This window comes from Erinaceus europaeus, chromosome 2 (genome assembly GCF_950295315.1).
Source record: "Erinaceus europaeus chromosome 2, mEriEur2.1, whole genome shotgun sequence".
Lineage (NCBI taxonomy): Eukaryota > Metazoa > Chordata > Mammalia > Eulipotyphla > Erinaceidae > Erinaceus > Erinaceus europaeus.
The window spans coordinates 184,062,059-184,076,317 of NC_080163.1; the positions used below are offsets into that span (position 1 = coordinate 184,062,059).

The 14,259-nt window shown below is 44.9% G+C and overlaps 1 protein-coding gene across 1 annotated transcript; it reads left to right on the forward strand.

Moving 5' to 3' along the window:
- The first annotated feature begins 438 nt into the window (after positions 1-438).
- On the forward strand, positions 439-10,719 carry LOC107523385 (cytochrome c oxidase subunit 6B1). The gene is made up of 4 exons (XM_060185761.1): positions 439-577; positions 2,939-3,052; positions 4,533-4,633; positions 10,532-10,719. Exons 2-4 carry the CDS (start codon positions 2,947-2,949, stop codon positions 10,583-10,585), a joined length of 261 nt encoding a protein of 86 aa, XP_060041744.1. The 5' UTR covers positions 439-577; positions 2,939-2,946; the 3' UTR covers positions 10,586-10,719.
- Positions 10,720-14,259: the final 3,540 nt, after the last annotated feature.

Consider the following 14,259-nt stretch of genomic DNA (forward strand, 5'->3'; position numbering starts at 1 on the left):
AAAAAAAAAAAGGCGGTGGGTAGATAGCATGATGGTTATGCAAAGAGACTCTCAAGCCTGAGGCCTGAAAGTGCCAGATTCAATCCCCCCCAACACCATCAGCCAGAGCTGGCTTTAAAAAAAAAGTAGATGGCACAACATAAGCATTCAATAAATTATACTTGCATGAGTAAGAGCACTTCCTGGGAGCACATTTCCCCCAGGCTCACACTCTAGCCAGTCCTGCCGCCCAGAGCTCCATTATTTCGGTAAAGAAAAGGAAAACTTGAAAACCTGTCATCAAGCCGACTTTCCAAGTCCCAGCTCAGAACCTTTCGAATTACCACGCAAGCCTACGATTGAGCCGGGAATGATGATGGACAGACATTCACACCAATAGAAAATTAGGACTTGTGTAAATGGGCGCAGCTCGAGTGGCTTCGGTGGTACCGCCTCCCAGCGGATGTTCTAGCCACAGGAAATTCACCAGTACTCCGCCTCCTCTCACTTCCGGCCACTTTATTCCGCTTCCGGCTCGACACCGCTGTCTTTGCTGAGGGTCACATTGAGCTGCGAAGCACATCAGGACTGACTTTAGGTGAGTGTCGGGGACTCGGGAACTGGGACCCCATCTGGTGGGACCAAGAAAGTGGATCCTAGGTTCTCCGAAAGTAGAGTGAGGTTTCCGGCAGGCGAGTTGGGCTTTTGGGGGCCCTGGGGTCTGTGTTGTTAGTAGCCATAGTAGACGATCCTTGCTTTTCCTTAATGCCAAGCGATTGATTCTGAATCTTTTCATTGTCGCTCCAGCTCTGTGAGGTAGCGCCTGTGATTATGCCTCGACAGTGAGGCCGTCGAGGCTCAGAGATGTTAACCCCTTGGCTGAGGCTACACAGCGGCCCGGGTTTGGACTTGGTAGTTTGGATTGTTGTGCTTTTAAACACCAGGCGCAGTTATGGCTTCCTTCGGCTTGCTTGGGTTTCAGCCCAAGCTGGTGTCTGGCCCCTCCTCCCCCTTGAACATTTGAGGGGCTGCAGCGTCCTGGGGGTCCACCCCACCCTCAGGCCGAGGTAGTTGGGCAGATCTCTTCAAACCGTGTCAGTCCCAGCCGCTGATGTTCTGCATCCTCCGCCCCCCGCCCCCGACTGCTCCCAGACACTGCCCGGGGCCGCCTGTGCACCTCTGTCTAAGCCCGCGACTCACTAACTTATCCAGAATAGTGGCAGCTTCTCGTTCCTTGGTGGAAACCTGCCCCCCCCCCATAAGAGACATTACAGCAGATTCTTTTTAAAAAAATAATAAAAAGGAAACACGGGGGGGTGGGCGGGCGGTAGTGCAGCGGGTTAAGCGCACATGATGCAAAGCATAAGGATCGGCATAAGGATCCTGGATCGAGCCCTCAGCTCCCCACCTGCAGGGGAGTCACTTCACAGGCGGTGAAGCAGGTGTCTCTTTCTCTTCCCCTCTCTGTCTGCCCCTCCTCTCCCGATTTCTCTCTGTCCTATCCAATAACAACGACAGCAGCAACAACAATAAACAACAAAGGCAACAAAAGGGAAAAAATAGCCTCCAGGAGTAATGGATTCATAGTGCAGGCACCGAGCCCCAACAATAATAAAACAAAAGAAAAAAATCGTAGCTTTACATTAATAAAAAGGAAACGCTGACAAAACCATAGGATAAGAGGGGTACAACTCCACACAATTCCCACCACCAGATCTCCGTATCCCATCCCCTCCCCTGATCGCTTTCCTATTCTTTATCCCTCTGGCAGTATGGACCCAGGGTCATTATGAGATTCAGAAGGTGGAAGGTCTGGCTTCTGTAATTGCTTCCCCGATGAACATGGGTGTTGACAGGTCGATCCATACTCCCAGCCTGCCAGCAGAATCTTTTCTAACCCTGGGTTAGAAATCTTAATCACATTGTGGTTGCAGGTATCACAAAGCATCTTAACACACCATTACTCACAAGTCATAATTGTTATTTTTTAAAAATATTTTATTTATTTATTTATTTATTTATTAATGAGAAAGATAGGAGAGAGGAGAAAGAACTAGATATCACTCTGGCACATGTGCTACAGAGGATTGAACTCGGGACCTCATGCTTGAGAATCCAGTGCTTTATCCTTTGCCCCACCTCCCGGACCACAATCATAATTGTTCTTTACTCTGTAAATCCGTATAGCTGGTTTTCTTTGTGATCCATAAGCAATTAAAAAAAAAAAACTTTGCTTTTTTAAATATTTATTAAATAAATTGTGTTGCCCTTGTTTTATTATTGATGTCATTGTTGTTGGATAGGAGAGAAATGGAGAGAGGAGGGGAAGACAGAGGGGGAGAGAAAGATAGACACCTGCAGAGCTGCTTCACAGCCTGTGAAGCGACTCCTCTGCAGGTGGGGAGCCCAAGGCTCAAACCAGGATCTTTATGCTGGTCCTTGCGCTTTGCGCCACTGTGTGCTTAACCCGCTGCACTACCAACCAACTCCCTAATTATTTTACTTTATTTGTTTATTGGATAGGGACAGCCAGAAATTGAAAGGGAAGGGGAAGATAGGGTGAGAGAGAGACACACACACCTGTAGCACTACTTCACTTGTAAAACTTTTCCCCTGCAAGTGGGGACCCTAGTCTCGAACCTGGGTCCTTTCACATTGCAACATGTTTATACAACCAGGTGTGCCACCACCCAGCTCCTAAAGCCTGCTTTTCTAAAGGGTTGTGCCCCCACTTCCCAAACTTCTGTCTCTACTTCTGTGACTTCTGAACCTAAATGGGTTAATTTCACCTGCCCTCACCTCTGTGAGTGTATTTTGAGAGGAAGATGGTGATTTGTCAACACCCAGTCCATTCTTCAGTCCATGCCCTCCCCCGGGGGGGTGCTGGGTGGGGGCGCTGATACCTCTGAATCCAGATCCTCTAGAGCACCTGACAACACCTGCTGTTTGTCTCCACCAGTCAGCGCCATGGGAGATGACATCAAGACCAAAATCAAGAATTATAAGACTGCCCCATTTGACAGCCGTTTCCCCAACCAGAACCAAACCAAGAACTGCTGGCAGAACTACTTGGGTAAGCAGGGCAGTATGCAGTGTGTGCTCGTACAGACCCTCCCTTGGCTCCTTATCTCAGGCAGATCATCTCCTGCTTCTTTGGGGATTGTCTCTTTCTGTCCTGGACATCCTACCTCCAGGCCCCATGTCCCTCATGCTTTTGGATCAGGACCACAAACTTTGGTTCCTACATTGATTTCTTTCTTTTTTTTTAATATTTATTTTATTTATTTATTCCCTTTTGTTGCCCTTGTTGTTTTATTGTTGTAGTTATTAATGTTGTTGTCGTTGTTGGATAGGACAGAGAGAAATGGAGAGAGGAGGGGAAGACAGAGGAGGAGAGAAAGATAGACACCTGCAGACCTGCTTCACCGCCTGTGAAGCGACTCCCCTGCAGGTGGGGAGCCGGGGTTCGAACCGGGATCCTTATGCCGGTCCTTGTGCTTTGCGCCACCTGCGCTTAACCCGCTGCGCTACAGCCCGACTCCCATTGATTTCTTTTTCTTTTCTCCCCTGACACCCTTTAGATTACTGCCCTGTTTTTGGCTTATGGTGGTGTGGGGGATTGAACTTGGGTCTTTGGAGCCTCAGGCATGAGAGTCTCTTTGCATAACCATTATTCTATCTACCCCCAATTTGATTTTTTTTTTCAATATGTATTTTTAAATTTAAATTTTTTGGTATTTCTTTATTCCTTTTTGTTGCCCTTATTGTTTTTTATTGTTGTAGTTGCTATTATTGTCATCATTGTTGGGTAGGACAGAAAGAAATGGAGAGAGGAGGGAGGGGAAGACAAGAGAGGGGGAGAGAAAGATAGACACCTACAGACCTGCTTCACCGCTTGTGAAGCGACTCCCCTGCAGGTGAAGAGCTGGGACTCGAACCAGGATCCTTAGGCCAGTCCTTGCACTTTGTGCCACCTGGCACAAAACTGGCTGCACTACTGCCCGACTCCCAGTGTTTTTGTTTTGTTTTGTTTTGTTTTGTTTTTATCTGAGCACTGCTCAGCTCTGGCTTCTGGTGGTATGGGAGCTTGAACCTGGGACTTTGGAGCTCCAGACATGTGAGTCTGTTTGCATAACCATTATGCTATCTACCCTCAGTCCTTGATTTATTTTTATGAGGTATGTTTCTGTGAAGAACCAGGTTCAACCCTGCCTGCCCAACCCCAACCCCTGTGCCACATATGCCAGAACTGTGTTCTATCTCTAAATAAGTAAATAAATAACTCTTAACAATAATGAAATTCAAGCCAGATAATCATTCTCCTCTCTAGAACTTGAATAGTGAAGCATAAAGACCATATTATACTTTCTTGGTGAGGTATATCTAGCCCTTTTTAGTACAACTTTTAAGGGTGTACATTCTCTGTGGTGTGTGTGTGTGTGTGTGTGTGTGTGTGTGTGTGTGTAAATGGTTGTGAAGTGAAAAGCGTTTCTGTTAAATTTGCTCAAAAATATTTTCCAGCCTTGATCTTGACTGAGTCCCTTTCTTCACAGATTTCCATCGCTGTGAGAAGGCAATGACAGCTAAAGGGGGTGATGTCTCTGTGTGCCAGTGGTACCAGCGTGTATACAAGTCCCTCTGCCCCATATCCTGGGTATGTACCTCCTGCTGAGACCCATGGGATGTGGGGGTGTGGGCTTAAGGAGAGTGGTGACTTAGTGAGAGCCTGTCTGTGAGAGAAAGAGGAAGGATAAGGCATCAATATGTAATGTGGCTGTTTTTCCCCTAGAATCATCTCCCTTTCCTTTCATCAATGTCCCTGTTCAGCCAGTTGGGGCTCTCAGCTAAGGAGACAAGGGCTGTCTCTTTGCCAGATCCATCTTGCTCATGCACTATAGAAATACTGAGTGCTGAGTCCCTGGTCCTGTGTTTGCACCTGTTACTAACTTTTATTTTCCCCCGCCACAGTTATTGCTGGAGTTTGGTGGCTGTACTACAAATCCACCACTCCCAGCAGCCATTTTTTTGTTTCTTTCTTTTTTTCCTATTTGACAGGACAGGGAGAAATTGAGAGGGGAACAGGGGAGAGCAGACAGAGACACCTACAGCCCTCTTCACTTAACCTTCTGCATGTGGGGCCTTGGGGCTTGAACCCCAGCCCTTGCACTTGGTAATGTGTGTACTCAACTAGGTAGGTGTACCACTGTCCAGCCCCCCCCACTTCCAATTTATTTATTTTAAGATTTTACTTGTTTATTTATTAATGAGCTAGATAGGAGAGAGACAGAGAACCAGACATAATTCTGGCACATGTTTTGCCGGGTATCGAACTCAGGAACTCATGATTGAGAATCCAATGCTTTATCTTCTGCACCACTTCCTGGGCCACCCACCCCCAATTTTTTTTTTTTAATTTTATATATTTTTTATTTTTCCTTTTGTTGCCCTTGTTGTTTTTTATTGTTGTTGTAGTTATTGTTATTGATATTGTTGTTGTTGGATAGGACAGAGAGAAATGGAGAGAGGAGGGGAAGACAGAGAGGGGGAGAGAAAGACAGACACCTGCAGACTGGCTTCACCACTTGTGAAGTGACCTCTCTGCAGTTGGGGAGCTGGAGACTCGAACCAGGATCCTTATGCCGGTCCTTGTACTTCGCACCACATGCACTTAATCTGCTGCACTACCGCCAGACTCCCAGCCCAATTTTTTTAAAAGATTTTATTTATTTATTTATTTATTTATTTATTCATGAGAAAGAGGAGAGAAAGAACCAGACATTACTCTGGTACATGTGCTGCTGGGGATTGAACTGGGGACCTCACACTTTAAAGTCCAGTGTTTTATCCACTGTGCCACCTCCCATAACACTTTTTGTTGTTGTTGTTTTCTCTTTAATATATTTATTATTGAATAGAGACAGAAGTTATTTTTTAATTTATTTATTATCCCTTTTGTTGCCCTTGTTGTTTTATTGTTGTTATTGATGTCGTCGTTGTTAGATAGGACAGAGAGAAATGGAGAGAGGAGGGGAAGACGGAGAGAGAAAGATAGACATTTGCAGACCTGCTTCACCGCCTGTGAAGTGACTCTCCTGCAGGTGGAGAGCCTTACCCCGGTCCTTGAGCTTGGCACCATGTGCGCTTAACCCGCTGTGCTACTACCCAACTCCCCAGAGAGAAATTATGAGGGGAAGAGGAGAAAAAGAAAGGGAGAGAAACAGAGACGCTTCAGCACTGCTTCGCCACTCATGAAGCTTTCCCCCTGCAGATGGGGACCGGGGGCTTAAACCTGGGCCCTTGTGCACTATAACGTGCACTTAACCAGTTGCACCACCACCTGGTCCCCAGAATTTATGTACAAGTTTTTTTCTTTCCTTCACACTTTTTTAAATTATTATTCACTTATTATTTTTACCAGAGCATTGCTCAGCTATGGCTTATGGTATAAAGGGAATTGAAGCTGGGAGCCTCAGGCATGAGAATCAGTTTGCATAACCACTGTGCTGTCTCCACACCTATTCCTTGCTGTTTTTTGTTTGTTTGCTTGCTTACTTGCTTGTTTTTAATAAAGTTTTTTTGTTTAATTACCTTTATTTATTGGGTAGAGACAGCCAGAAATCGAGAGGGAAGTGGGAGATAGAGAGTGAGAGAGACACCTGCAGCCCTGCTTCACCACTTTCAAAGCTTCCCCCTGCAGGTGGGAACTGGGGACTCGAACTCAGTTCCTTGTGCCTGTAACATGGCTCAACCAGGTGCACCACCGCCCAGCCCCTTTTTATAAATATTTTATGTGACTGAAAGATAGCTCACCAGGCCTAGCATGTGCTTTTTACACATGCACCCTAGGTTCAAGCTCCAGCACCACATAGGATGGGGTGGGGCAACAGGTTCTGTGGTCTCTTCTCTCTATATATAGTAAATTAAAAGAATGAAAAAGTTGGCCTGCAAATGGTGAAATCACTCAAACTTATGGCGGCACCACCACCAAAGTCCCAGGCTCAGTCCCCCGTACCACCACCAGCCAGAGCTAAGCAGTGCTCTGGTAAAAAAAAAAAAAAAAAAAAGTTGTAAAAAAAAAAAGAATTTATGATGGTTGGGCAGTTACTCATCTAGTAGAGTACAGGACTTAAAGTATAAATTTATTTTTTTTGCCAGAGCACTGCTCAGCTCTGGCTTATGGTGCTGTGGAGATTGAACCTGGGACTTTGGAGCCTCGGGCATAAGATTTTTGCATAGGGGATCGGGCAGTAGCATAGTAGTTTAAGCGCACATGGCGCAAAGTGCAAGGACCAGCTTGAGGATCCTGGTTTGAGCCTCTGTCTTCTCACCTGCAGGGGCGAGTAAAGCAGGTCTGCAGGTATCTGTCTTTCCCTGTGTCTCCCCTCCTCTCAATTTCTCTCTGTCCTGTCCAACAACAATAGCAATGACGACAATAATAATGACAACAACAAGGGCAAAAAAATGGGGGAAATGGCCTCTAGGAGCAGTGGATTTGTAGTGCAGTCATTGAGCCCCAGCAATAACCCTGGAGACAAAAAAAAAGAAGAAAAAGAAGAATCTTAGCATAGCCATTTTGCTATCTCCCTTGCCCATAAAGTGATTTTTAAAAAATAATTTAAATTTTAAATTGCTCTTATTTGGGATTGTCAGGGTAGCTCACCTGACCCAGATTTGAGTGCATGCCTGCCCTGCCCGCCACCCCACACTTACCTCATGGAAGTGCTGGAGCTGAGGGAAGCTTTAGTATTGTGGTGTAAGCTGCTGTTTCAAATTAAAGACCTCACTGACTGCAAGAAATATATATGCTGGAAATGAATTTAACAATCATGCTAATTTTAGAGATATTAAAATATGGTAGGATTAGACAATTTCATTAAAAAAAATTTTATTCCCTTTTGTTGCCCTTGTTTATTATTGTAGTTATTATTGTTGTCGTTGTTGTTGGACAAAACAGAGAAATGGAGAGAGGAGGGGAAGACAGACGGGGAGAGAAAGATAGACACCTGCAGACCTGCTTCACCGCTTGTGAAGTGACTCCCCTGCAGGTGGGGAACCAGGGGCTCGAACTGAGACCCTTACGCCGGTCCTTGCGCTTTGCGCCACGTGTGCTTAACCCGCTGTGCCACTGCCTGACTCCCAATTTCATTTCATTTTTTTTTTAATTGGGGAATTAGTGTTTTACATTCAACAGTAAGTACAATAGTTTGTACATGCATAACATTCCCCACCAATTTCATTTCTTAATTTTACTTATTTATTATCAGAGCACTGCTCAGCTCTGGCTTGTGGTGGTGCAGGGAATTGAACCAGGGACTTAATGGAGCCTCAGGTTTGAGTCTGTTTGCATAACCATTATAACCAGTAGCTTCATTTTTTAAATATTTATATGTAGTACAGTGTTAAAAAATAAAATAAAATAAAACCTCTTGAACTTCCCGGTCCCTTTCACCTGAGGTTACTACAGTTAACCAAGTCCCCTTTTTCTATATAAGTGTATCATAAGTGTAACATATCACAAGAGTGGTTTACATAATATATTCTGTTCTGTGACATGCTCTGACTTATCACTGCCTTGTAACCGTTCTTATGACAGTGCTTACAGTACTTTATTTGTATTATTATTTTTAATAGTTTACAGGGTCAGGTGGTAGCTGTACCTTATTGAGCATGTACATTATTATTTTTTTATATTTGTTTATTTTCCCTTTTATTGCCCTTGATTTTTATTGTTGTTATTGTTGTTAGATAGGACAGAGAGAAATGCAGAGAGGAGGGGAAAACAGAGGAGAGAAAGAGAGACACCTGAAGACATGCTTTACTGCTTATGAAGCGGCTCTGCAGGTGGGGAGCTGGAGGCTCGAACTGGGATCCTTATGCCGGTCCTTGCGCTTTGCGCCACATTCACTTAACCCAACCACCCAACTCATCATCATTATTATTATTGTTATTTTTACCAGAGCACTGTTCAGCTCTGCCTTACGGTGATGCGGGGATTGAACCTGGCCCTTCGGAGCCTCAGACATGAGAATCTGTTTGCATAACCATTATGCTATCTACCCGCCACCCAGTATACACATAATACACAAGGACCCAAGTTCAAGCTTCTTAGTCCCTGCCACTGAGGGGGGGAGCTTCATAAGCAATGAAGCAATGCTGAGGTATCTCTATTTCTCTCTTCCCTCTCCATGTCTCTCTGTCTCTACCCAATAAATAAATAAAATATTTAAAAGTAGTGAAATAAAAATAGTTTATAGCTAGGGAGTTGGGCAGTAGCGCAGTGGATTAAGCGCACATGATGCGAAGCGCAAGGACCCGCGTAAGGATCCCAGTTCGAGCCCCAGCTCCCCACCTGCAGGGGAGTCACTTCACAGGCGGTGAAGCAGGTCTGCAGGTGTCTATCTTTCTCTCCTCTTCTCTGCCTCCACTCCTCTCTCCATTTCTCTCTGTCCTATCCAACGTTGTCGTTATCCAACAATGACAACAACAACAATGATAATAATAACAAGGGCAACAAAAAGTGAAAAAAAAAGTTTATAGATGTTCTTTTTTTTTTTAATTTCTTTATTGGGGAGTTAATGTTTTGCATTTGACAGTAAATACAATAGTTTGTACATGCATAACATTTCCCAATTTTCCATATAACAGTACAACCCCTTTTAGGTCCTCTGTCATCCTTCTTGGACCTATATTCTCCCCACCCCAGAGTTTTTTACTTTAGTGCAATACGCCAATGACGGTCTTACTTTTGATGAAGATTGTGCTTTAACATTTTGGGAAGGGGGAAGGAGAGAGACAGAGATACCTGTAGCTCTGCTTCACCACTTGCAAAGCTCTTCCTCTGCAGGTGGGGACCGGGGGCTTGAACCTGGGTCCTTGCGCATTGTAACAAGTGTGTTCAACCAGGTGCACCACCACCCAGCCCCTGTTTTGTTTTATTATATTAGAGCACTGCTCAGCTCTGGTTTATGATGGTGCCGGGGATTGAACCTAGTAGCTTAAGGCACACAAATCTTTTTGCATAATCATTTTGCTGTCTCCCCCGACCCTCCTCCTATTTTTATATGTATGCATTCCTCAGTGATGGATAGAAGATTGTATATTTATTTCGGCACAGTTTTGCACTTGAGTTTTTTTGGTTTTTTCCTGGCTCTTGGCATTTTATCATAAAGATTCATGCATGTCAGGGTATAGGTCAACCTCTTCTCCCCCCTGCCTTCCCCATACACAGAGCTCACTAGTAATCCTTTCCTTGAAAGATAGCACTGAATATTAATTCTAGGGTTGGGGTTCTAGAAGCTACACTCTGAAGAGACAAGCCTGCAACAACATTGGGCCTTTTCTGTCTGTTATTCCTCCCCCTCCTTCAGTGGATCAGTTCATTCAGAACAGTGATTCTTATTTTTCTGGGACCCCAGTTCCTGGAACTGTTGCTGGTATTGGGGTAACTTGTTGACTGATTACACATCTGAACTTGTGGGCAGAGTGAGGGAAGAAGTCTGTTCGTCTGGCTTCCCACAGAGAAGGTTGAGTAACACTGACTGTCTTTCCACAGGTATCCAACTGGGACGACCAACGGGCAGAAGGCACATTCCCGGGGAAGATCTGAACTTGCTCTACTCAACCTGTCCTGACCTCTATCCTTTTCCCAGGTGGTGAAGGGGGATCTGGGCACATGGTGATCCCCATCCTGGGATCCTGAACCACAGCTCACCTAATAAATACTTGTTGAAAAAATGTTAAGACTCTGTGTGTATGTATAAGAGTTGGATGGCTGGGCAAATAAAGTGAAATTCGTACCTTAACCTGTAAGACAGGTTTCAGGGGCCTTCAGGCAGTAGCACAGCGGGTTAAGCGCACATGGTGTGAAGCGCAAGGATCCCAGTTCAAGCTCCACACCTGTAGGGGGCGTCACATCACAAGCGGTGAAGCAGGTCTGCAGGTGTCTATCTTTCTCTCCCCCTCTCTGTCTTCCCCTCCTCTCTCCATTTCTGTCCTATCCAACAACAACAGCAATGACAACAACGAACAAATGGCCTTCAGGAGCAGTGGATTCATAGTGCAGGCACCGAGCCCCCATTCAGAGTGATTTTTTTTTTTTTTCATTTATTTTAGTTGGATTTCACTGTTTTAAGCCAACATTTTTTATGAGGAAGAGGAAGTGAGGGAAAGATAGCACAACACCAAAACTTCCTCTGGTGTGATGGGGTCAGGCATGAACTTGGGGCCAATGCATGACAAAGCAGGAACAGTATCCAGGTGAGCTAGCTTGATGGCACACTTTTAAAGTTATTTATTGGATAGAGACAGCCAGAAATCTTGGGGGGGTAGAGAGAGAGACACCTGCAGCCCTGCTTCACCACTCGCAAAGCTTTTCCCTTTACAGGTGGGAACTAGGGGCTCGAACTCAGTTCCTTGTGCATTGTAACGTGCGCTCACCAGGTATGCCACCACCCGGCCCCGCACACCTATTCTTTACAGATTTATTAATGAGAGACTGGGGAGGAGAGAGCTACAGCATCACTCTGACATAATATGATGTTGGGATAAAAAATCGGGGCTTCATGTTTGCAAGTGCAGTGCTCTAGCCACAGTGCCATATCCCATGCCTATTTCAAATGAAATAGCACATCAGGTGGAACATCAGGGTATCAGATTTTCAGGCTAAGGACGTTGCTCAGCCATCAAGCACCTTGGTGACGGAGTGGTGCTTTGCTTCTCTCATAATAGGAAATAACAAGTTGGGGCCAGGTGGTGGCGCACCTGGTTGAGCGCACATGTTACAATGCGCAAGGACCCAGGTTCGATCCCCTGGTCCCCACCTGCAGGGGGAAAGCTTCACAAGTGGTAAAGCAGGGCTGCAGGTGTCTCTGTCTCTCTCCCTCTCTATCACCCCATTCTCTCTCGATTTCTACCTGTCTTTATCCAATAAATAAATAAAGATAATTTTAAAAAATTTTTAAAAAAAAGGAAATAGCAAGTTGAATTGTATAGGTAACTCAGTAGTAGAACACATATGTGAGACTCCAGTTTCTTCTGAATACCACATTAAAAAGAAGTTAGGGGAGTCAGCCGGTAGCACAGCGGGTTAAGCGTACGTGGCGGAAAGTGCAAGGACCGGCATAAGGATCTCAATTCGAGACCCTGTCTCCCCACATGCAGGGGAGTTGCTTTACAGGTGGTGAAGCAGGTCTGCAGGTGTATCTTTCTTTCCCCCTCTATCTTCCCCTCCTCTCTGCATTTCGCTCTGTCCTATCCAACAACTATATTGATAACAACAATAATAACTACAATAAAACAACAAGGGCAACAAAAGGGTATAAATAAATATTAAAAAATTAAAAAAAGAAGTTAGAGGGACTGGGTGGTGGCACATCTGGTTGAGTGCACATGTTACAATGCACAAGGACCAGGGTTTGAGCCCCCAGTCCCCACCTGCAAGGGGAAAGCTTTGTGAGTGGCAAAGCAGTGTTGGAGATGTCTCTCTGTCTCTCCCTCTCCATCACCATCTTTCCTCTAGATTTCTGGCTGTCTCTATCCAAGAAATAAAGATAAAGGCAAAAAAAAAAAAAAAATGGAAAAAAAAACACCAAAAAAGAGAAAAGTTAGAACCAGATGGTGACACAGCTAGTTGAGCACACAAATTACGATGCACAAGGGCTTGGGTTCAAGCTCCCTCCCAGTCCCCAGCTTCACAGGGGAAAAGCTTCACAAGCAGTGAAATAGTGCTGAAGGTATCTCTCCCTATCTCCCTTTTCCTCTCAATTTCTCTGTCTCAATCCAAAATAAATAAAAGTGCAGGGAATTAAACCTGGGACTTTGAAGCCTCAGGCATGAGAGTCTTTTTACATAACCATTATGCTATCTACCCCCACCCTTTAGCTTGCTTTTAAAAATATTTTTATTGAATTTATTTTTATTTATTGGATAGAGACAGCCAGAAATTGAGAGGAAGGGGAATGTAGACAGGGTGAAAGACAAGAGACCTGCAACATTGCTTTACCACTTGTGAAGCTTTCCCCCTGCAGGTGAGGACCAGGGGATTAAACCAGGGTCCTTGTGCATGGTAACAGGTGCGTCAACCAGGTGTGCCACCACTCAGCCCCTAGAAATGTGTATTTTCTTTTCTTTTTTAAAAAAGATTTTGTTTATTAATGAGAAAGATAGGAGGAGAGATAAAGAATCAGATCACCCTGATACATGTGCTGCTAGGGCTTGAATTCAGGACCTCATGCTTGAGAGTTCAGTGCTTTATCCATTGAACCATCTCCCAGACTACAGAAATGTGTATTTTCTATGTAATTGATTTGCTAAAGGTCTTTATGTTAGTCCCCTATGTCCTCTGACCTACCACTCTTGTTCATGTTGGATTATTTGGTGTAACAGGAACTCTGCGAGCAAGTACCAAGTTTAATGTACCCCATTGGCTCCAACTTTAGTCTCTTGCCTTACTCATTCTGCCCAGACAGAATGCCTTTTGATTGGATATTCACATGGCTTGCTCTTTGCCCTAGGCTTGCTGACCACTGTACCCACAATCTCACTTGCCCCCACATGCATCAAAGCCCTTCACTCCTTTTGTTTCTTAAGCACTTATCACTCTTATCCCCTATATTTTATTTATTTACTCATGATGGGTTCTCTGAGGGCATAATCTAAAAAAATATTTATTTATTCCCTTTTGTTGCCCTTGTTTTCTTTTTATTGTTATAGTGTTGTCGTTGTTGGATAGGACAGAGAGAAATGGAGAGAGGAGGGGAAGACAGAGAGGGGGAGAGAAAGACAGACACCTGCAGACCTGCTTCACCGCTTGTGAAGCGACTCCCCTACAGGTGGGGAGCCACGGGCTCAAACTATGTCCTTCTGCTGGTCCTTGCGCTTAGCACCACCTGCGCTTACTGCTGCGCTACCCCCCAACTCCCGAGGGCATAATTTTAAAAGATATTTAGTGAGAGACCAAAGCACAGTTTTATCATATGTGGTTCTGAGGACTGAACCCAAATAAATCATTGTGGTCTGGGAGGTGGTGCAGTGGATAAAGCATTTGACTTTTTTTTTTTCCGTTTGTTGTCCTGGTTTATCGTTGTTGTGGTTATTGTTATTGTTGTTATTGAAGTCATCGTCGTTGTTGGATAGGACAAAGAGAAATGGAGAAAGGAGGGGAAGAAAGAGAGGGGGAGAGAAAGACACCTGCAGATCTGCTTCACCACTTGCGAAGCGACCCCCTTGCAGTTGGGGAGCTGGGGGCTGGAACCGGGATCCTTACCCCGGTCCTTGCTCTGT

Coding starts and splice junctions, on each gene's coding strand:
- LOC107523385 (XM_060185761.1), top strand. CDS start 2,947: ATGGGAGATGACATCAAGACCAAAATCAAGAATTATAAGACTGCCCCA. Junction 3,053..4,532: donor CTGCTGGCAGAACTACTTGG/GTAAGCAGGGCA, acceptor CTTTCTTCACAG/ATTTCCATCGCTGTGAGAAG. Junction 4,634..10,531: donor CCCTCTGCCCCATATCCTGG/GTATGTACCTCC, acceptor GTCTTTCCACAG/GTATCCAACTGGGACGACCA.